Source organism: Protopterus annectens, chromosome 3.part1 (assembly GCF_019279795.1).
Source record: "Protopterus annectens isolate FY-2018-M chromosome 3.part1, PAN1.0, whole genome shotgun sequence".
In the NCBI taxonomy this organism is placed as follows: Eukaryota; Metazoa; Chordata; order Ceratodontiformes; family Protopteridae; genus Protopterus; species Protopterus annectens.
The window spans coordinates 1,607,870,067-1,607,892,896 of NC_056732.1; the positions used below are offsets into that span (position 1 = coordinate 1,607,870,067).

Genomic DNA, 22,830 nt, shown 5'->3' on the forward strand with positions numbered 1-22,830 from the left:
GGTTTCTTCTTGATCAGTTTTAAAGCAGAACTGGTAATGGAGATGAAATTCCTTTGAACCAGAGGCAACACAGATACGAGCATGCTGACCCACTACACTACTTTTAACAATACAAATACATGTAAATGGAGGAATACAGGTCAAGTACACTGCCAGCTACAGCCATGCTTGTATGTACAAGACCCATGTTCTGCATTCCATGAAAACACTTAACGCAGGAGTGTCCAACAACAGCATCTTTCAGCTGGTCTTAAACTAGTTTAAAAGTTTCAGCTGAAGGAAGGAGTGAGATGGATTTATTTATTTTACCCACGGACTACATCTCCACCAGTAAAAGATAAGCTAAGCTATATGATTCTTTTACTCGACATTCAGGCACAATGATATGGATAAAAAAGGTACTGAAATGGACGAAGAGCACTGTGCAGTACTTCTGATGTGGCGGACATCAGCTGTATCAGAAAATATATATCTAAATATACATTTTCTTCTAAGTGGGTATAGATTCTGAATTTCTTAGTGAAGCTTGTTGTTGTATTAAGGTCATGGGAGGTGCAGTCTTTAAGTGAATTTTGATGAAGTAGTTGCATATATAGAATGTAGTTAATTTCATTTAAAAATAATTTGCTTTTAAAAGTTATGACATATTCTTAGTACTTCTCTACTATTCCTGACCAGCTAAGAAGAGTTAATTTATCCATTCACTTTTTTTTCTGAGAATGGGGTTATGAGAGGTAAGATATTTTTCAGATTATTCTTTGAGGAACAAAAGGGCAGTATGTTATTTATTTGTTTGCTGTCATTTGTTGACAAGAAATGTGCATGTGAGATGTTCCATTTTCAATGGAGTCCCAAGCAGAAACGTTCTGGAAACATTAAAAAGCCTATTAATTTAATACACATGAAAAACATGTTTGGACACAGAGACAGCATTGTAAACCATTCTAAAGCTGATGTGTTTTAGCTTTGTTATGACAGTTCCACATTCCACAAAGATTGCTACTGTGCCTTTTGGCCACCTCAGAATGTTTTCTATTAGGATGAGACAGTGCTCAAATGTACAAATTTTATAAAATGGGGCAGATTCCTTAATGCTTCAGAGTTGTAGTGAGATCACTGGTTATCTTGTAGATCAGTTCTACAGCAGGGATCACTACCTTTTTGTATTCATCGAGTACTTTCTTGGATGTTTAGTCATCCTGTTAGCTGTCATCACCAGATAATGGCTGCTGTTTTGTCTTAATAACAAGATGGTTCTTCTGACTTTTCAGTGTAAATGTGTACTGAATCAGTAGAGTAGAGCATTTATTTTAAGGGTAATTTTCCTAAAGACGTAGGTTTACTGTCCTGCCATCTGGATCCTGTTTGTAATGCTTCCAAAAAAGTACAATATGATACCCAGCTCTGCGTATTTCTAAATCACCCACTTAAGATGTCTGATTTCTGTAAACTGCCCAAGCTTTGCTTGATAGCCTACCTGACAAAGGAGCTAACTGTGTTTTCCCAGTCATGTTTGACATTTTACAACTAACAAGATTGCAATCAAAGAATTGAAATATGTAGCAGTTCTGAATTGTAGTATATTTGATGCAGAAGTAAACAATGCATGTTGAGTTGTGTTCTGTTTCTTGAAACCATCTGTTTAAGAATCCTTGAATTCCACATTACTGTGTCAAGCTAGCATAATGTATTCATTTTGTTTTGCTGTTAAACTGCGTGATGTGAAATATAGCTTTAATCTAGAAGAGCTGAAGTGTGAGTTACAGTGAAATATCTGAAGGGAGGTGTGTTGATCTCTCATCAGTGAGTATTCTGAAGCAATATGTCATGGTACAGTACATAGCACAGAGCCTCCAGTAGTTAGAGAGGCAAGTGACTGTAATAGGAATGTGGAGAGGGTGACCACAGCAAGGCATGCACTGAACAAGTTTTAGTCAAAGTCAAGAGAATGTATTTTAATAGATGCACAATACAGATGTTTGTCAGAAAATAATACACACTGTGGAGAAGTTTACTCCAGTTAAGTGGTTGTAAGAGAAAAATGTTGCCAGATGAATGCTTTATACTGGTGCATCATGTGTATGATCATACGAATAAGTTAACGTGATGATGTTGTAACAGAAATGTCCCTTAGTATGATGGCTGTCTATAGCCAAATGGAAGGAATATCAAATGCTGCTGTGTATGATAACTTTTTGCTCTTCAGTTTGTGAGAGACCTTTTTTTTTGTTCTTCAGTTTGCCCCCAGACCATTTCTGTTGACTCAATGCGGCCCTTGCAACTGAAAAGGTTGGACACCCCTGACTTAACGGTCAGGGATGTAGTCTGCATAGGTTAACTAAGTGTGTGTATGTAGCATTAGAACACTAAAGTTGTTAATGACTTGCTCAGAAAACTGACAATTCACCAAGAGACATTACACTACTGCCACATTCATGTACTACATCCACAAACAAGCAGTTTACAGAAATAAGCACTTTAAGCCAAAACAAGGGCATGGGTTTATCATTTTTGGTTAATGATACTATAATTCCAGTTAACAGAGCTTCTAACATACACCAAAAATAAAAAAAGACCAGTCTTTTTTTTACACTAAAATATAGCATAAAAGTGAATACATTTTCTCCTTTTAATTTTGCCAAATGTTTTGGGTTTCTAAGATTGTGACAGAAATGGACCCCATTCCTGAGTCAGAGTATAATTAGAAATCATGAAATTAGTATTGCTTCAATCTTTAATGTTCGCCAAGAGTGCTATTCTTAGCACCCGTAATGTACCCAGATGTTTATCATAAATGTCTGCAAACTTTATAGGCAAAAATGCTACACAGAATTCATCAAACCCCTTTTCTCAATGTCTACATGGAATTTGGGAGTGGTGTCAACTGTTGACATCTCTGTTGATTCAATGCCACTCTCTTACTTCTTCGACAGTCATGCCTGACTATCACAAGTCTTCTCTTCTCTCACAAAATCCACCCATCTCTTTGCAGGATGCTGTTCTTTTTGCTTGTCTTCTTCCTGTCTATCCTAATTTTTCTTTACTAGAGAGTGCCTTGGGCTTTCCTACACATGCCCGAACTACTGTTCGCCTTGACTTTCTCTGCAATTGGATCTACATGAGCTTCTACTCTGCTGTGCTCATTTCTTTGTCTCTCCCAGAGTGTGCATCCTACCAGTCTCAGGCATTTCATCTCAATCACATCTAGCTTCCTTAGCTGCTCTGCCTATACTGCCCAGTTACTGTACCATACAGCAGTACTGGCCGTACCAGTGTTTTATACAACTTACTTTTCAGATTCTTTGGCATTCTTCTGTCACACATTACCTCTCACACTCTGTGCCATTTGGCTGCACACCCTCTAACTGTAGCTTTGACCTTCTCATTCAGACTTCCCTTCTCCTTAACCATCCCTCTCAGGTAATTAAAGCTGTTAATTTGTTCCACTACTTTCCCTTCTATCTCAGTGTTCAGTTTACTCTGATTCCCCCAACTTGCTGCCATTACAACTACCTTATCTGCACTCAGCTTCCTCCCAAGTGTCTTCAGTTTTGCATTCCAGGACAAGGATAAGGCAATATTCATAATCTTAGCCTATGTCCCACAGCAAGGTTGTGACAGTGAGGATAACAGTAAATTTAGGCAGCAGTTGCAGGAACTACTAGAAAAAGAAGGACAACAGTTACTGTTGATAATGGGGGACCTGGATGCACATATCTGGACAGCCAGAACAGGTTATGAGGATTGCTTAAGTCCATGTGGGTATGGCAACAGGAATAAAGGACGAGAAGCCAGCCTAGATTTCTGTCTGGTAAATGGCTTGAAGGTTCAGCCAGACAGACAGTCATAAGATTATATAGAAGATTGCCAACATGCAATTCATGTAGACTTCCTCATAGTAAGGAAAGGTCATTGGGTTAGAATCAGCAATCGCAAAGTCATCTCCGATAAGATAGTTGGTGAAAAGCATAAATAAATGTTTGCCATAATCAGCTGCAAAAAGTGGTCATAGAAGGCTCTAAAGTCAACAGAGACTAGATTGAAATCCTGGAAGTTGACTAAGAGAAAGCACAACAGTTCAAGGATATGTGGAAATTTAATAAAGATGTTTGGGAGAAAAAACAGTTCAAGGAAATATTCAGGGCCGTAGCAATTCAGGAGGAAGAGAAAATAGGTGGAGAAGAAGAAAAAGAATGACAGCACCTCAAAAATTTATGTGTGAGGACTATAGAACAGATATGGAGCTGAGCAAGATATGGAAAAGGGGTACTTATGGAAAGTTGGTGGTCCAATGCAAAAGTCCATGGAGTCATAAAAAGAAAAGAATGCAGGAAAAAGTAGGAGGAAGAAACCAAGGACCAGGTCAAGAAGGAATACACTGGTCGGTTAACAAACAGGATAAAAGAATCATTGTGATAGTGAAAAACAAGCCATGATACAGTGTCACTGATCTTCTGTAAAGTTACTCATTAGATGGCACAAAGACATTCTATCAGGTTGCAAGGCAAATACAAAAAGATAAAGACGACAGTCATTAGACCACCTTCATAAAGGATACCACCAACAATCTGCTTACCTGTCCATAGGACATCAAAGGCTGATGGAAGGAAAAAGCTTCTGAATGACAAAAATCCCACAGAAAACTGTAATGCCCCAGACACAGCCTATGATGAGAGAACAGGAGATGCCCACCATAAAACTATGAACAGCACTAAGGAAAATGAATTCTGGGAAAGCAGCAGGCTTAGATAAGGTGATGGCAAATATGATAAAGATGCTGGGTAAGTTAGGAGCGAAATGGCTCCTGAAGGTACTCATACTCGTACTGGGAGAAAAGTACATCTCAGATGACTGGGGAATAAGCATTTTAGTGCCAGTGTACAAGAAAATGGAACATTCACAACTGTGGGCATTATACAGGTATATCCTTTTTACCATCATGTCATACACTTCCAAGCTCCATTCTCTCAGTGAACCTATAATGAGTACAGCAATCCTTAGTTCATGTTTGGCAGGTTGATTGGTTTTACATCCAGCATTCACTGAACACAACTATCCCAGGTAACCCAAGCTATACAACTGGGCACTTGCCAGCCAGTAGCATATTGACCCAGGACTGTTGGTACACACTGACCAATAGGGACAAACAGACTGAATCCCCCTATAACACGGGTCCCTCGAGTAGGTCAGATACTCAACTCGCTTAATCACCAGCATATACCCATATCCATTTTTGCTGACATTAGTCAATGTGAATCAATTACTTAGACACAATTTTTACACAGTCTAGTGGCTAGCCTTGACACTACTCTGTGTCCAGAGTTCTCCTATACTATGCACCACAGTTTTTGCCTAAAGCAGTTGGTCTATACAGCTTTTCCCCAATAGGCAGCAGTTAGTGTTTGTACTGCTGCCCACAACTTCATCCTGATGAGAGTTTGAGTTGGAAACACTAGACATGTTTTTTGAAGTTGGGAAGAACTCCATACAGACACATGCACACATGCATTAGTGGGGGTCAGGATCAAACACTGTACTATGTGCATCGCAGGCAAAGACCTTAACCATTATGCCAACTATGTCAGTACATTGATATATAATATTCACAGTAATGCATACTGTTTTAACCTATTTTTGATTCACATGTACAAATATGTGGTCTTCCAAACTCCAAAATGACACTAAAGAAAAACAAAGGAGTAAATACCATTCAAATCTCATAACTGACAACTGTAAATAATAAATACAGAAACAAGTAACTATATCTGCATGTAAAGATCTTACTTAATCTGGAATCCATAATTTTATTGTACTGTGTTTTTACTTAATCTGGAATCCATAACGTCACTGCACTATGTTTAAAATATGAGTAAGTATATTTGCATGAACAACTCATACCTTATTTGGAATCCGAAAAATCTCATCAGGGCTGCGATCAGGGATATTTTCCTGGGGACTTTTTGGACCCTTAAAAAGAGTTTTACGCTATTAGAAACACAGCCGTGCAAAAACTTTATGATATCATAAATAATACATGAAATGCTTCACAAGAAATAAACTATAAGGAACGCTGCATACAATTGAAAAAACAACAAACAATGGGAAACATGCATGTCTGCATTTTTTAAAAATAAAATACTGAAACTGGTAATCACAAATATGCAATATACACTTATCTACCAAAATGGAATGCTATTAAATTATGGTACAGTTTTGCTGTACTCAGTGTTCCAAAGCCAACCAACCTTTTATGCTGGTAATATGATCAGCAGCTTAAATTCAATGGACAAAAGTAGGAATTAAAACAGCACTGCTTATGATCTGCCCTCCCATAATGAATATAAACTGCCACTCATGTAATGACAAACAGAATGGTGAAACGGAAAAGCTATGGAAAGGTATTCATTATTTAAGTGGTGTCCAGAGTGCCTTTCTATAGCACATGCTGTCTTGAATGTGACACAATAATGGTGAGAAAAAGGAAACAGAAAAACTGTACATTCTTTCATTTTATGTTTTCGGATTTATCTTAATCAGGGCTGTTGATGAGCCAGACTCTATGTGGATAGCAAATGGAATAAGGCAGGGAACCAATACAGAATGGGACCCATGACTACTGCAGGCCGCATATACAAAGAAGCATACACACAAACTACATGTACTTATGGGCTAAAGGAAGGAGTGCCAGTTTATCTACCTGCATGTCTTTGGAATGTGGGCAGATGCCAGAGCAGTAAAGGAAAACCAACAATAATACAGGGAGGGACACAGACAGTACAGAGAAGGCAACCACAACTGTGTAACACTTTGGAAAGTGTAAGCAAGGCCAAAGTATGGCAACCAAGGGCAATTCCTTCCCTCCTGCTAGCTCTCTCCGATCCTGTCACTCTTAGGGAGCATTTATTTCCACCACAGTGTTATTTTTAGCCATCAACTTTCTACATAATCACATACTGGGATTTTTGATTGCAAACAGACTATAGCTGTTGTGATTTCACAGAGTACAGAGCATTCTAATCTGTCGCACTCCTACTGTGCTGGTAAACAAGTCCCAGCTCAGTTTGTGGTCAGGATTTATACAGAACCTTCTAGCTTAGCAGTCTGAATGACCTACAGCCAGGCCACATTCCCCTTTTTTGGGGCATACTTAACCAACAAGGCACAGCCATGACACTAACCCAATCACTTATCAGCATGTCAGTCACCTTTACTAATAACTTTGCATTTTGTCACTCACTACTCCTTTGCTAATAATTAACAACCTTCCCCTCTACCTCCAAGAAATCACCCACCAAAAATAGTGAACATTCCAATATTTCTCTCATTAATGTAATGTTATCTATGACATTACTTCATCTCTTTGAAGCATCTACCTACCAGTGTCCCCAAAATTATCATAGGAACTCTTTGTATAACGACATTTTCACCCAAATCAATACACCCGATTATCTACCCTGCACTATTTAATTTACAACTCACAGATTCAAAAGAGTGATATACTTAAAAGAAGTTAACAACTCTCCTAGTGATCACCTTAAACTAACAATACCTCAGAAATATATTGTAAGCTACAGCCTCACTATTAGCAACTGTTAGCAAATAAACTGAAGTCAGGTGAGATGCATCCTAAGCTAAGCCCACAGACTAATGACCATGCAACCTTCACAACAAAAAAATACAATACTTAAGTGTATTTCACCTCCCCCTCCACCAACTTGGTACAACAGGTCTCCATAATCAATGAAAATGCTCAGAACTTAAGTAATAAAATCACAGGCCTACATGCTTAGATGGCCATTCTTTACCTTATTGATATCAACAACATTAGGGAAACTTGGCTGAAACCAAACATCCAAAGAAATTACACTACCTGGTTATCATATACAAAGAAAAGACCTATATCAAAATAAGCAGAGGGTGCAGCTATCATTTACCGTATAATAATAAAACTTCAACTATTTCTCATTAATGACACCCTACAAACGTTTCACAGAGCAAAAGTCCTCATACTCTTACTCAAACTGAACTACAAAAGCCTCTACATTGCTGCCACCTACATACCACCCAACAATAATGACATAAACACATTAGAAAACATACCTTAATTTACTGATTCAAATTTAAAACAGGATTTCAAACATAGAATTTGAATGCTTGCTAACCTTTACTGGTTCCCAGGACTGGGTGCTTCAACTGCTAGACAACATCTCAATCTTACTGATAGTATATCAAAAGGAATCTGATTCTAGGGGGTGATTTTAACTGCTTATTATAAAATTCTGATACAAGTAGTCATCCACTTAGACTAACATCCACTACCAAAACTCTTAAGAAATGGATAAATTCTGAATCTGTACGATACATATAACTCTAAAAAATAACGAATCACTCTATTATACACACTGATCACAGATGTAAAACTCAAACCAGAAGAGATGAAGTCCTTATCTCCAGTGATTTAAAATTAAAGCTTGCATCCTTTAGTATCCTTCCTTGTCCTTTATCAGACCATGACTGTTACAGATCCTAGTTACTGAAAAACACCCCTCTTCCCTTACATTAAGATATACAAGTAGACTTCACAAAACTAAATACTATTACTAGAATTCCTGCTTATATCGCCAAACTAAAAGACTTTAAACCAAGATTATTATCAGAATTAAACTTCTTAGAGACAAATAATAACTCAGAAACAAACATTATAGTTTGGGATGCTCTAAAAGCATATATTTATGGTAAAACTATAGCCTGGTGTAAGAAAAAAACTTAAGGAATGGGAATCGGAACTACAAAACCTACAATTTCAATTAACCTTCAAAAGGAACCTTGATGATTGTATGGGAGAAAGGAAATTCAACCCGGGGATCACGTCAGTCGCCTTGCTAGACAGGGGTCCAGGGAAGTAAATAGTGTAGGAAGAAATAGCCAGGGAATTGTTATGGCTAGGCTTGTATAGGCCCTAGGGCCGATAGCCTAGTACCAACCTATGAACCTCCTTGAAATCTAAGTCATCACAACTAAACTCAAATAACAAAAAAGAAATAGATGCAGTAAACAAGAAATATCTGGGTATTTTGGCACACAAAACAAACTTAGCACTAGAAAAACTGAAATTAAACTCTTTTGCTCTTACTCCCAAACAGATGCACAATTTGTCATTAAGAGCAAAATTACATTCCAAGGCAAATAACATTTTAAAATTATTACACGAAGGTACTAATAAGACAGTTTCTGATATTTATTTATTTGACATTTGTTGACCGGGAATGTCTGAGAGAGCATGTGCCCTTTTTCAGCAGAGGCCCGGGGAGAAAACCTCCACAAAGTATTACATACACCATAAAAATGTTTACAAACAATACAGTATGCATGAGGTAATATAGACATGCATTATAATGCTTGGATTCACAATTGTAACATGAGAGTTTAAAGGTGTTATTTACAAAACAGACAATAAAACCAAATGATAAAGTCTTTCATACATCTCCAGTACATAAGAACTTCACCATATAGAGGGGAAGTAATGACAATTAACTCAGAGTTTAAGAAAAGAGTATAGAGGTACTGTATATCAAATCTTAGTTCTTACAGGCAAACGCATGTACATCAATAATCAGAAGCAGAGGGGAAGTTGATAAAGAGAGCAGGCAATAGTATGGCTATGGATAAAAGAGGGAAAATTAGATTTATTTTCTTAATTTGTAAATAAGAGAGGAGAGTAGCAGTAGTTAGAATAAAGTAAAATCTGAGAAAGGGGAGTAAGCTAAGGGAGAAAGAAGGGAGGGAGGTAAATATGAGGAGTGGAGAAATTGAGTGAAAAAGGTATTAGGAGTTAAGAGTTCTGTAGCAAGAATTACATACAAATTGAGAAGGGGATGTATGCAAAGAGGGTCAGGTGATTAAGTTCCCAGTGGTTGTGTACAGGAGCAAGTCCAGGTATTTGTAAAGTGGACTTTTAGGCCGATTTTAAATGGGAGGTGCTGCGTAATATATCTAATTGTTAAAGGTAGCTTATTCCAGTGGATAGAATGAAGACAGTTGTAGAGGGTTTCACCAATTGATTTTTTTTAGGTTTATAGATGTCAAGGAGGTTTTGGTTGGTGCTTCTAAGTTTTCTGGTTGGGAGATAGTAATTTAAGATGTTGGAAATGTTAGGGCAGAAGGAGGGTTTGTAGAGGATGGAGTGGATAATATTAAGTTGATAAAAAAACGTGACTGGGGAACTCAAGCCAGTTAAGTGTTTTCAAAGCCAAACAGTGATGGGATTTAGGTTGAGTGTTGGTGGCAAATCTAGCTATTTTATGATATGTATTTTCCATCTTATTCAGTAGTGTTGTCTGTAGGTTAGTGAGGATTTGGGAGCCATAGAAGATACAAGGTAGGAGATAAGCAAGAGAGAGTAACCGTCTTGCTTCTGGTGTGACATATCTTTTGTTACGGTATAGTACGCCAAGCTTTTGGTTAGTATTTCTTGATACAGTAATTTATATGAAGGTCAAACTTTAGTTTATCATCAATTGTGACCTCTAGTAGTTTGGTATGGGATTAAACATTGATGGTGGTGTTGTCTAACGAGGTGATAGTGAAGGCTGAGGTGTTGAGAGTGTGATTTAGGCAGAAATAGGAGTAGTTTAGTTTTCTTAGCATTGAGTATTAGCTGGTTATTAGTTAGCCAGGTCTCAACATTTGTGAAAGTTTGCTGGGTTTTGGAAAGCAGGTCTGAGAAATAATCAAAGGAGGTGATGACTGTGAAATTATCTGCATATCAGCGCTACCGGAGATAATATTAGAAGTTTTTAGATATAATTTCACCAAACATTATAACTCTGATAATATAAACAAAAACATTACAGCCCAAGAATTAATCACTTTAAATTGAACTCATTACATCAGAGTGACGCCTCTAGGTGCATATGCAGTTAACTCCTACTGACGTCTCTAAGTGTCAAATATTGCTTGCTCATATTTGCATCAATAATTCCAAAATCATGCTATGTTCAAGGTTTTAAAAGATTTCATCTTAAAGCTTACATAGCAAACTCAACTGCATTAATATTTGACCTTTGTCTATTGCAGGTAAAGAGATATTAACTGCTGTTTTTATGATATTAATTTATACAGATATAATTTTCACATTTTTCTAAATATCTCAACAGCCAAGTAATACAGACAGAGCTCCTTAGCCTCGTATGAAAGCTGTCTGCTAGATGAATAAAGTGCTGCTGACAATATCTATGTAACTTGAGTGGTTGCTAAGATGTTGTAAGTTGATTTCAAAATACTACAAACATAAACGTCACTGTGTTTACCATAACTTAAGACCTAGAACCTAAAGAATAACACCACTATAAAAACAGTATGTGCTAAAGGGTTTGCCATTTGTACTTCTTTCATAAGCCCTGTAGTTTCAGAGATATAAATTTTTGTTTGAAATGGGAGGACATAATTTGATTCTGTCAAAAGGCTTAGGCTCTGCCTATTGGAAGGTACAGTGAAAATTTCCTGAGCTCATCTGTAGTGAATGAGTTAAATGCCATCCCAGAAAATCTTAGTACAACTCTTGAGAAACGAATAACTCTAAATGAAATCAAAAATAAAATCAAAAACCTTAAACCTAACAAAGCTCCCAGCACAGATGGCATCACGGCAGAGATTTATAAGCTTTTTCCTGATTCAATTACATCTTTACTTCATAAGACCCTGGTTGAAGTACAAACTAAAAATTTGATCCCTCCCCTCTTGGAGATGCTCCCTGATTACCCCCATTCTTAAATCTGACAAAGTTTTGCAGCTATGTAAATCGTATAGACCAATTTCTTTATTAATGACTACAAAATCTTTATGTCTATATTTGTGAACAAAATAAAGGTTCCACTTTCACATTTAGTTCATAATGACCAAACCAGGTTTATTCATAAAAGGCACACTCATGATAATATCAAAAGAATATTAACATTAAAAGATTTATTAAACAAAGAAAATGAAGAAGCCTTGTTGTTGAGTCTAGACATAGAAAAAGCATTTGACTCCGTAAACTGGGATTTTTTGTTTAAAACACTAAAAGCATTCTCGTTTCCAATTCAAATTAGGCCACTTCACTTCAAAGTACATCCCCATAAACAAAGGCACCAAACAAGGTTGCCCTTTATCCCCAATATTATTTGCCCTTGTCATACAAATATTAGCACCATCAACAAGAAAATCAAGAAATCAAAATCATTAATATTTATAATCAATACAATTCTAAAAATAGTGTTATTTGTGGATAATATTCTGCTTACCTTAACCTACAAATCAAATCAAGAATTATTAGAACTAGACAGAATAATAAATAACTTTCAAAAAATTTCAGGCCTCCACTTTAATTAGAAAAAATCTAAACATATTATTCTTCATGATAAAGGGAAATTTCAGCTAGTTAACCAAAGCATTATTAGAGAACAAGTTAAAACACTAAATTACTTAGGGATAACCTTATGCAAAAACTTGGAAAAAACAATGGAAAAGAATTGTAAAAGCATAACATCTCAGGTAAATACATACATAAGTAGCTGGAAAGTACAGTTGTGTACACTTACCATAAATGTAGCTGTTCGAGTGTATTGACTGCTGCAGTCATTACATTTGGGTAATCGACTGGCAGGCTGCCCTCAGTCGGCCTGATTAACAAAGTCTTGGGTCCTGCGTCAGTTGCTGTCCCTTCTTCCATGACGTCAGGTTGTCAGGGATATAAAACATGCAGCCGACACCATTGCATCAGGTTTTCTTGCCCCAGATGTCAGGTGCCCCCCAAATGGGGAGCAAAATAAAATTAAAAACACAAAAATATACCTCCTACCAAAAGCAAATACACCAAAAAGGCTTTTAAGCATAGTAAAAGAAAGTGGAGTTATAGTAAGAGAAAAACAGGGGGCTGGAGGGAGGGCAACTAGGACTACAACAGTGAATACACTCGAACATCTACATTTATGGTAAGTGTACACAACTGTACTATGTTCTTCGTGTTTCACTGTTGCAGTCATTGCATTTGGGTAGATTCCCAAGCTATGGTTTGGAGGATGGATTTATGCAGCATTAGGACTAGTTATAAGGCCCTGCAAGACGGCAGTGGCAAAGCCAGCTCTGGATTTAGAGAAAATTGGTAAATGATAATGCTTGGTAAAGGTATGAACTGAACTCCAGGTAGCAGTTTCTAGAATATCCCGGGTAGGAACACCTCTGAGAAAGGTTGCAGAAGTAGATGCAGCCCTGGTGGAATGAGATCTGATCCCCTGGGGGATAGGTTTTCCATGGTGCTTATAGCAGAAATGAATGCAATGGCTTATCCATTTAGAAATGGTTTGTTTTGAAATAGCCTTCCCCCTGCCCCTGCAGCAAATGCTACCAGCAGTTGTTCAGATTTTCTTCGAGGTTTAGTCCTGTCCAAGTAGAATCTAAGTTGTCTGTGCAGCACATCCAATGAATGCAGAATCCGTTCCCCTTTGTTCTGTGGATTGGGAAAGAAAGTTGGCAAATGAATGGACTGATTAAGAGCCACACTGGATACCACCTTGGGCATGAAGGATGGATTGGTCCTGAGTGACACCCTGTCCGCACGAAAGATGATGAAAGGCTCCACTGCCATAAGGGCCTGTAATTCAGTTATCCTTCTAGCTGAAGTGATTGCTAATAGGAAGGCTGTATTCCAAGAAAGAAATTTTAAATCTGCAGTAGCAGCTGGCTCGAAAGGAGGTAAAGCGAGCTTTTCCAAAACAAAGTTAAGGTCCCAGGCAGGGGTAGGAGCTCTCCTGGGTGGTGTCAAGTTCTTTGCCCCTCTGAGATACTGCTTGAGCAGGAGATGAGAAAAGAGGGGTGGTTCTGTGTTATAGTGAGCTGAAATAGCTGAAGCGTGGATTTTAATAGAGGAAAAAGACAGGCCCTTGTGAAGCATCTCAGTTAAGTATTGCAAAATCTGAGGTAAATTGGGTGCTGCTGTGCTCATCCCTAAAGACTGGTTCCAGGCACAGAGTATTTTCCATTTGTCAGCATAAGATTTTCTAGTACTAGGTATTCTCGTCTCCAAGATGACATCCATCACAGATTTGCTGAGGGATGCTAAGGGTGAATTTAAGTGATTAGCCAAGCTACAAGGTTCAATGTTGGGAGCTGAGGGTGCAGAATTTGGTTCTCCTGCTGAGACAGCAAGGAAGGTGTCTGAGGCAAGTGCCATGGAGATATTTGTGACACACTGTGCAGGAGTGGGTACCAGTGTTGGCGAGGCCAGTCTGGAGCAATAAAAATAATTTTTGATTTATCCTGTTTGACTTTTAGCAGAACTTTGGAGAGCAGAGGCAGAGGGGAAAGGCATAGTCTGATAGGTGTTTCCAACTGAAGGACAGAGCATCCACTTTCCAGGCTTTTTTGTGAGGAGTCCTTGTGCAAAATTTGTCCAACTGGTAATTCTGGGGGGAGGCAAATACATCTATGTCTGGGCTTCCCCATTTGCTTGTCAACATGTTGAAAATCCGTGGTCCCAGTTTCCACTTGTGTGGGTCCATGAGAATTCTGCTTAGTCCGTCTGCCAGTGTATTCAGTTTTCCTGGCAGGAATTGAGCTTGTAGTTGCACATGGTAGCTCAAGGCTGTGTTCCACAATGCCATGGCTAGTCTGCAGAGGGGGTCGGAATGTGTACCCCCCTGCTTATGTACCACATAACTGTGGTGCTGTCCGTCTTTACCATTAGTTGTCCTGGATGAATGTAGTCCTTGAAGGCTGTCAGAGCATTCTGTACAGCTAACACTTCTTTTTGATTGATATGTAGGTGCATTTGATTTGGGTTCTATTTGCCCTGAATGCACTTCCCTGCCAGGTGAGCACCCCATGCATAGTCTGATGAGTCTGTAGTTAGGGTATGAGCGGCAGGGGGTAGTGTGAATGGCAGTCCCTTGTTTTGGTGGCAGGCCTCTGCCCACCATAGGAACTCCAGGCATAAGCAAGGTATGATAGGAATCATTGTTTCCAGGCTGTGACAATGTGGACTCCATAGACTTTTTAAGTACCACTGAAGTTTCCTCATATGCAGTCTTGCATATGGAATTAGAAGAATGCAGGAGGCCATGAACCCCAAGGCTTGCAGTATTTGTCTTGCAGCTAGCAAGGTTTTTGTGACCACTTGTTTGAAGTAAGTTACCAAATTAATTTTCTTTTCTGGCGTGAGGAAAGCCATCTGGGCAGTTGTATTCAAGCTTGCACCTAGGAATGTAATCTGTTGAGAGGGTACCAGTTGTAATTTCTTTCCATTTATGGTGTACCCCAGACAAGTTAGAACCTTTTTTACAAACGCCAGATGATATAGAAGTATGGCCTGGTTTTCTGCCTAAATTAGACAATCGTCCATGTATGGATATATCTGAATATTTATTTGCCTGCAAAATGTAGTTACTGGAGCCAGGCACTTTGTGAATACCCTGGGCACAGTAGACAAGCCAAAGGGCAGTGCAGAGAACTGATAACGCAAGTAGCCTGCTTTGAAGCGTATGTATTTTCTGCAAGATTCCCTGATTGGGATATGCAGGTAAGCTTCTTTTAAATCTAGAGTTGCCAACCAGGCATCTTTGCCTCGCATAGGAAGTAAATGGTGAAGAGTCAGCATCTTGAATTTTGGAATGTCCAGAAAGGTGTTTAGAGTAGACAGGTCCAGAATTGGACGCCATGATATTTCTTTTATGGGTACCAGGAAAGGCCTGGAATAGAAACCTTGTCCCTTTTCCTCTTCTGGTACCGGCTGAATAGCCCCCATGTTTAAGAGGGAAAGTACTTGTTTCTGAGCCTCTGCCCACTGATTTGGGGGCGTGTCTGGCCACCCGTTTGGTGTTGGCAATGTGTGGAAATGAAGGCTGCATCCCTGGGACACTATATTTAAAACCCATTTATCCTGGGTTATGAGTTTGCAGTTTTTTGCATGAAGAGCAATCTTTCCCCCCAAAGGGGTGGCTAAAAGGTAAGTGCTTGGTAATTTTAAAGGAAAGTCATAGAGACTGTTTACCATAGGGGGGGTGTCTTGTTATTTCCTGTTTTGGAAGTGGAGGCCCCCCTTTGCTTAGTTCTGAGAGTCCCTTGGGACTGAAACCTGGTGCTTTTGGTGTGTCTGGGTTTGGCTTGAGTGGATCTGAAAGGAGCTGGAAAGGACCAATTCTTAGTAGGCCAGTGCCCACTAAATCTTGGAGGTTGCACTTGTAAGAAATCTTTAACAGTTTGCATAGATTTAGCTTTATCTTCCATCTTTTTTTAGAACTTCTTCAGCCTTAGTGCTAAACAGGCAGTCCTGATTTTAAGGCACATCCAACAATTTTGCTTTAACATGATCAGGCAGAGATTGCTCCTTAAGCCAAGCATGCCTTCTAAGCACATACCCAGTAACAGTAGCCCTGCAAGAGGACTCTAAAGAATAAAAAACACATTGCAAAGTATGTTTTCCAACTTGTTCAGCAGAATGCAATAAATCCTGTAAATCTTTATTTTCCACACAGTCAGAAATCAGCATCATTTTCTGTTTGAGCAGTCCAATAATATGCTGTTGATATTTTAACATATGAAACTGGCATTTTAAAGCCCTGATTGCCAAGGTTGCAAAAGTATAAACTTTTTTACCCCCTCTATCCAGCACCCTGAAGTCTCTATTAGAAGGGGTAAGATTTTTAGCAGTAGAAGCCTTAATGCCCTTGGGACTCTGAGAAATGGTTTCTGGATCCGCAACAGGGTTTTTGAAAAGGAACTTGTGGGACTCAGGAACCCTGTAGTATCTGTCAGGTTTACTAGGAGCCGGAGGCAGGGAATCAGGGGCCATACTGGATTCTGCACACACATCATCAACAATGTCTAGTACAGGAGGTATAGCCAAAGGCCTATGCTGAGGTAGAAGAAGGAAATCCCTAAGCCTCTGTTTAGATTATGAAAATTCCTGACTCTCCCAGTGGAAATGTTCCCTTAAGGTATGTAAAATTTCCCCAAAAGAAAAGTCCTCAGGGGGAGAAGCAGAGGGGATGGAATCCACTGCATCAGAATCCTCATAAGTAGGAATGGACAAATCCAGGTCATTGGAAGAATTAGAAGAAACAGAGTCTTGATCAGAAGATTCATAGTCAAACTCAGCCCTAGGCCTCTTACAAGGCGGGGGGGTTGACTACCCCTGATTAGAGTAATAAGATCTTCAGCCATTTTGATCACTTGTTTTTTAGGCATAGGGGCCTGAACATGTGGCCTGGGAGTCGGTTTTTTAGACATAGATCGAGATTTAGGCCTTAGTATAGAAGGTGAAGTCTGTTTAATATGCAAGTCTGTAGGCCTGAATATACCCTCAGAAGCCGGTGCATGCACAGCGGCTCCGGACCCATCCAAGGTAGAGACATCCGCGGGTTCCGTAGGAGAAGCATCTCTTGGCATACCAGACTCTGAATGGGTCTCAGTAGAGGCCTGCGAGTCAGAAGTAGCGGGTATCAGGGGCTGCAAAAGCACCTCACTGAGTACCGGCGAACTGGCGACTGGCTTAGGAGAAGCGTTGCAGTTTTGGACCTGGACGGCCTGTCTCTTTTTCTTTGCGTTTTTATCAGGATTTCGGTAGTCGGATGGCTAACCAACATCATTTCTGAATAATTAAACCGAGAACCGAAATATTTAGAGGCAAAAATGTACCGACGATGGATAGTGCGCGGATTAAATAAAGCACAAAACCAACAGCAAGGTACGTCGTGGTCAGGGCCTAGGCAAGGAATACAGTACAAATGAAAATCTTTATGAGGTATTTGCTTTCCACAAGTAATGCAATTATTAACTTTTACTGACATCGGTAAGGAGCAAGAAAAAGTTTCCCCAATGGGGTACATAGCTTTAAGTTGAAGACTTCGGTTCTGAAACTCGAAAACGAAAATTTCAGGAGTCGGCCGACCGGCACTTGCGAAATGCTTCTGCTTCGGGCACTGCACAGCAAGAAAGACTGATGTAATGGCGTCAGCTGCATGTTTTATACCCCTTGACGACCTGACGTCATGCAAGAAGGAACAGCAACCGACACAGGACCCAAAACTTTGTTAATCAGGCCGACTGAGGGCAACCTGCCATCAGATTACCCAAATGTAATGACTGCAACAGTTAAACACGAAGAACATCAATGTGTTTTTTATTTCATTTGAGAACAGACGTTAAAAATTACTCTCCTTCCAAAAATGTTATATATTGTTCTGGCTCTAGACACCCATCCTAAGAATAATTATATTAAACTCATAAATAAAACTTTATTAAACTTCCTATGGTACCCAAACAAAAATATGACTGCGTATATGCATCATATTAGATCTTGGGATATTGGTGGTTTAAGATTCCCTGACTTGGAAACATACATAAAAAGCATCATTACTTAAAAGCACATTAAATTGGATTGACTCAAATTACAACTAAAATTGGAAAGATCTCCATATTGCTGTAACACAGAATGAAAACTCACTATCATGTAAAATTCCTTCCAAACATCCCTCCAATAAGTTCTGGTTTCTTCTTCTTAATCATACTGTTCAATATAATGTGACAAACTCCAAAAAACTAAACTATCTAAACAACGTTATTAGCAACTTTAGAAAAATAATATACTCAAATGCAGATATCAAATAATCCCCTTTAAAATCACAAAAAAACTCCTGGATAAACTTCACATTACCATCTTTAATGAATGGGAAACTAAAAATTGTACTTGTTGGAAAGAATGTATTAAAGACTCGGAAACATTACAACCTCAACAAATTATGAAAGACTATAACTTATCGCAAGATTGGTTATTACTGCACAGTGTAATTGCTTAGTCTCAAGACTTATTCAGAATTATTCAGCACTCTTCATATTTAGATCAACCTCCCATAATCACTTTCATATCTGAAATATTATTTAATGATCAACAGTTTGACAATTTAGTATCCAAATTATATACCAGTTTAAGTTACAGGTCCATTTTAACAACTAAGCAATGGAACACGATGTCTAAAGGCCTACCTCATAGTCTCTCACAGTGAAAAAAGCTTAAAATTCTATCTGCAGTAAAATTCACTTCTTGGGGTCAATACTGGAGTGTATATACTTGGAAGTATTTACACAGAAGATTTTTAACTCCTGACAAAATTGCTAAATTCACAAAATTGATAAATTGACTAACATCATTTGCTGGAGTTGTCTAACACCATGTAATGCAGATTGGTTTCATATTTTCTATGACTGCTCAAAACTAAGGAATGTTTGGAGAGATACTGACGATTTTCTTTCAGCTTTATTTTCAGATAACTTCACATGAACTAAAACTTTAATTTTTCTTAATGCTGATGAAACCTTTTCTTTGAATAAATCGGATTAATTCTTATTATGGACAATATTAGCGGTAGCCAAGAAATGTATTACAAGGAAGTGGACCTCTACCACCTCTCACAGTCTTGGTGAATTTCTCTCCTTACTAGAAGGAACCATAAACAAGGAAGTCAGAACTAAAGAACTTAGAACATATCCGAGGAGTTTTACTAACAATCCATGGACAAAGGTTTCAAACCTAATAGAGACTTTCCAAACTGATTTTTAACCCTGTTTAATCATTATTTGTTTGTTTCACTGAAAGTTTTTTTTCTTAAAATATTTGTACTATTCAAACATTTTTCAGGCCTATGTAGACAATGTAAATAGTTGCTTTAGTTTCACTGTTGTTAAAAGTTGTCTGTTCAGTATAATCAATGTATCAGACGGCATTTATTCTCTTATTTTATCCTTAATAAAAATATTGGGGAAAAAAACACTTATGTACTGCCCATATCTCTCCAGATTTCAAGCTCATATTTTCTCTCTCTCTTTTTTTTTAATAAAGTAGTTTTCCGACAAAAAAATTAAAACGGGAAGCAACAGGCATGGGAGACTTCAACACAGCTGAGCGCCCTCCCCCAATTTCCTAGGAGCTTAATATAAATTTATGCAGAGTCTCTCAACTAAATTAAGACACCTTCTAGGTACAACAAACCAAACAGAAAATCTAGCATCTTACAATGGATATTATACATAAACCTAGCAAAAGTACTACAATTACACACACTCCTAGACATAAGTAATTACCATTCCATCTAGCTACTAAAATTCTAACAAATATAACAAGTAAGACTTCTAATGAACTTCAGCAAAGAATCGTCATTAAGCACCCTAAAACATAACAACTGGTCACCGTTAAAAAAAAATCTGACTGGATGATGCACTAAACTACTTTAACTCAATCCTAGTAAACATACTAAACCATAAGCCTCACTTTGCAGAAAGAGTGCAAAAGCAAAACCTGTGCCTCTGTTATCACACAAGACTAGGCAATTCATAACTGGCAATGAAAAAGCATGGTGCACATGGCACAAAAATATAGAGCTAAGACCTAACACTAAAGCAAGTACACCATGACAAAAGAATTACTATAATAAACTTCCTGCCAGCAAATGCATCAAAACAAACCTAACAAATTCTAGACCACCATATATAATTTTATAAACTCTGGAAAAACATACAAAAACAATCCCTCTACCTAATGCAGCTAACTATACCATAACATGAAAGTTTAATGAGCACTATAAAGCAGCAGAAAATCCACTAACACAACAGCGATCTAATCACCTAACTTGTACCCCATTCAAATAAGTAACAGTGTACCAAGGTTTTCTTTCAAACCTGGGCCTACAACCATAAACAAAAAAAAAAAACTCCTCCAAAACTGAAAGAGCATGTTACAACAGACAACTATCCTCTTGACTGCATCACATTCTGTGGTGAGTCATTAGCTTATCCAGTATAATAAGCATCTACCAGTGAATGCTATCTACAATTGCTCTGGAAAAATAATCATCCCACTTCACAGACTTCTCTCAAGCTAGCCAACTACTGACCCATCACAGTACTCCTACCACAATCACAATACTAGAAACATGTATACATACATACACACACCTACTAGACTGCAATCTGTTATCCCCAAGCCAACATCGCTTTTGCAAAACCAAAGCACAGGGACATCATTATTCTTCTAACCATAAATAAAATAAACGCCAACAAGTTACTCCAATTTTCCTTAACTGTTCTAAGGCCTTCCACGTGGCTGCATGTCATCAACTAACACTCAGACTGTTGTTTTCTTGGACCTGAATAACAAAGCACTACACTGGTTCATTAATTACTTAGAATTAATTATCAACATAAGTACCAGTGCAGACTGGACTTCCTCATAATCAGTCCTTGGCCCACTGCAATTTAATATTTTCTTCAACAGTATGCAAATGGTAGTAAAACAAGCTCAAGTTACATAGTATGCCGACTACTCCACACATGCACGTTCTGCCTCAAACATTCCTCATCTGCAAGAAGCCTTTTTATTGAATGAAACATGGCTCAAACAATCTCCCCCCCCACCAAAAAAAAAAAAATTATACTCTTCACCACTAGTCTGAACTACACTTACAAGCAAACACTATTTTCTGTATTTTCTTGATTGATCAAGTTGACCATACCAAACTCCCCATATCATAAATTGCCCAACTTTCTCTCAATTACACAGTGACAAATAGCCTTTAAATATATCACTCCCGTCAAAAGTTCTATCTATTGTCAACTTTATCCAATAGTACACCCCCACCAGAAACCTAAGATCTAAAGTTGAAGAATTTATTACAGTACCTAAACACTAACATCCATCTAGGTAAAGTACTCTACTCCACATGTTTCAAAAGTCTGGAATTTGCTCTCCACAATTATTAAGAGAAAAAAAAAAACTCAAATACACTCAGCAGCTTCAAACACAACACAGACTGAAAATATACCCCAGAAAAACATGGCTCTATTCCTGAATCACCACCCAACCAAAATAAATAATTTCACTCAGTAGTACATACACTCAAAACTGCCAGAGCAAGGCTGCCTCCTTTCTTATATGACTCAGCAACACTCCCAAGTCTCCAAATGAACAGAGATATTTAACCAATATTAAAATCTACATAAACTTATGTCCTCAGTACAGGGTAACATTTTCTGTGCTCTTACTCAGGATTGCAAATTAATTTTGCATACACTTAGATATGTCCTATTACATTATGTTTCATTATATTACAAATGCTGAATTTGATATACAGGTTCACAGGTGTGCACTAATCAAATGACCACTACGGCCTTTTTAAGCCTAGGCATGCACCCCAAATCCTTGAAAAGTTCTGATACCCTTGGTAGTATAAGCAGCGATTTGGGAGGTAAAACATTTTCAAGCAGGGGCCCAGGAGATGAAATATTTACTGACTGTGTGTCCACTAGAGACGCAGGTGCCAAACCAGGGAGTGAATTTCTGGATCTCCATTCAGTTGTCCAAGTTACACTTGAAGTGGGTTAGGGAGGAACTCTGAGTCACATGGATGGGGAGCCTGTTCCAGAGAAGGGTAGTCTCCGGGATACATACCCGTTTCTCCAGTAGGACCTACTTACATTACAGCCGTGGTTTAAGTCTTTAGAATGGGTAATTCTGGTGCTGTTTTTGTAGATAAGCAGGAGATCCTTCAGAACAGGGTCAGAGAATGCCTTGCATGCCAGACATAGATCTCCCCTCAACAGCCTGTAGGACACAGAATACAGGGATAAGGCTTTGAAGCAGTGTGCATAGGACATGCTATTTTCACCTTGTATTCTTTTAGTGAGGAACCTCTACAGACATTCCAAATGTTGGATGTGCACTGACATATACATAGTAAATGGGGTACTGTACTCAATGATAGATCTGAGGAGTACCAAATTCAGTGGAATTAGCATGTATATAAC

General features: G+C 38.4%; 1 protein-coding gene across 2 annotated transcripts in view; it reads right to left on the bottom strand.

Annotated features, from left to right (window-relative positions):
- VPS50 (VPS50 subunit of EARP/GARPII complex) overlaps positions 1-22,830 on the bottom strand; it is a 2,487,651-nt gene that overhangs the window by 2,342,692 nt on the left and 122,129 nt on the right. For both annotated transcript variants that reach the window (XM_044067641.1, XM_044067642.1), the window contains exon 2: positions 5,899-5,967. In XM_044067641.1, coding sequence (XP_043923576.1) covers positions 5,899-5,967 — 69 coding nt within the window. The remainder of the gene's footprint in view (positions 1-5,898; positions 5,968-22,830) is intronic.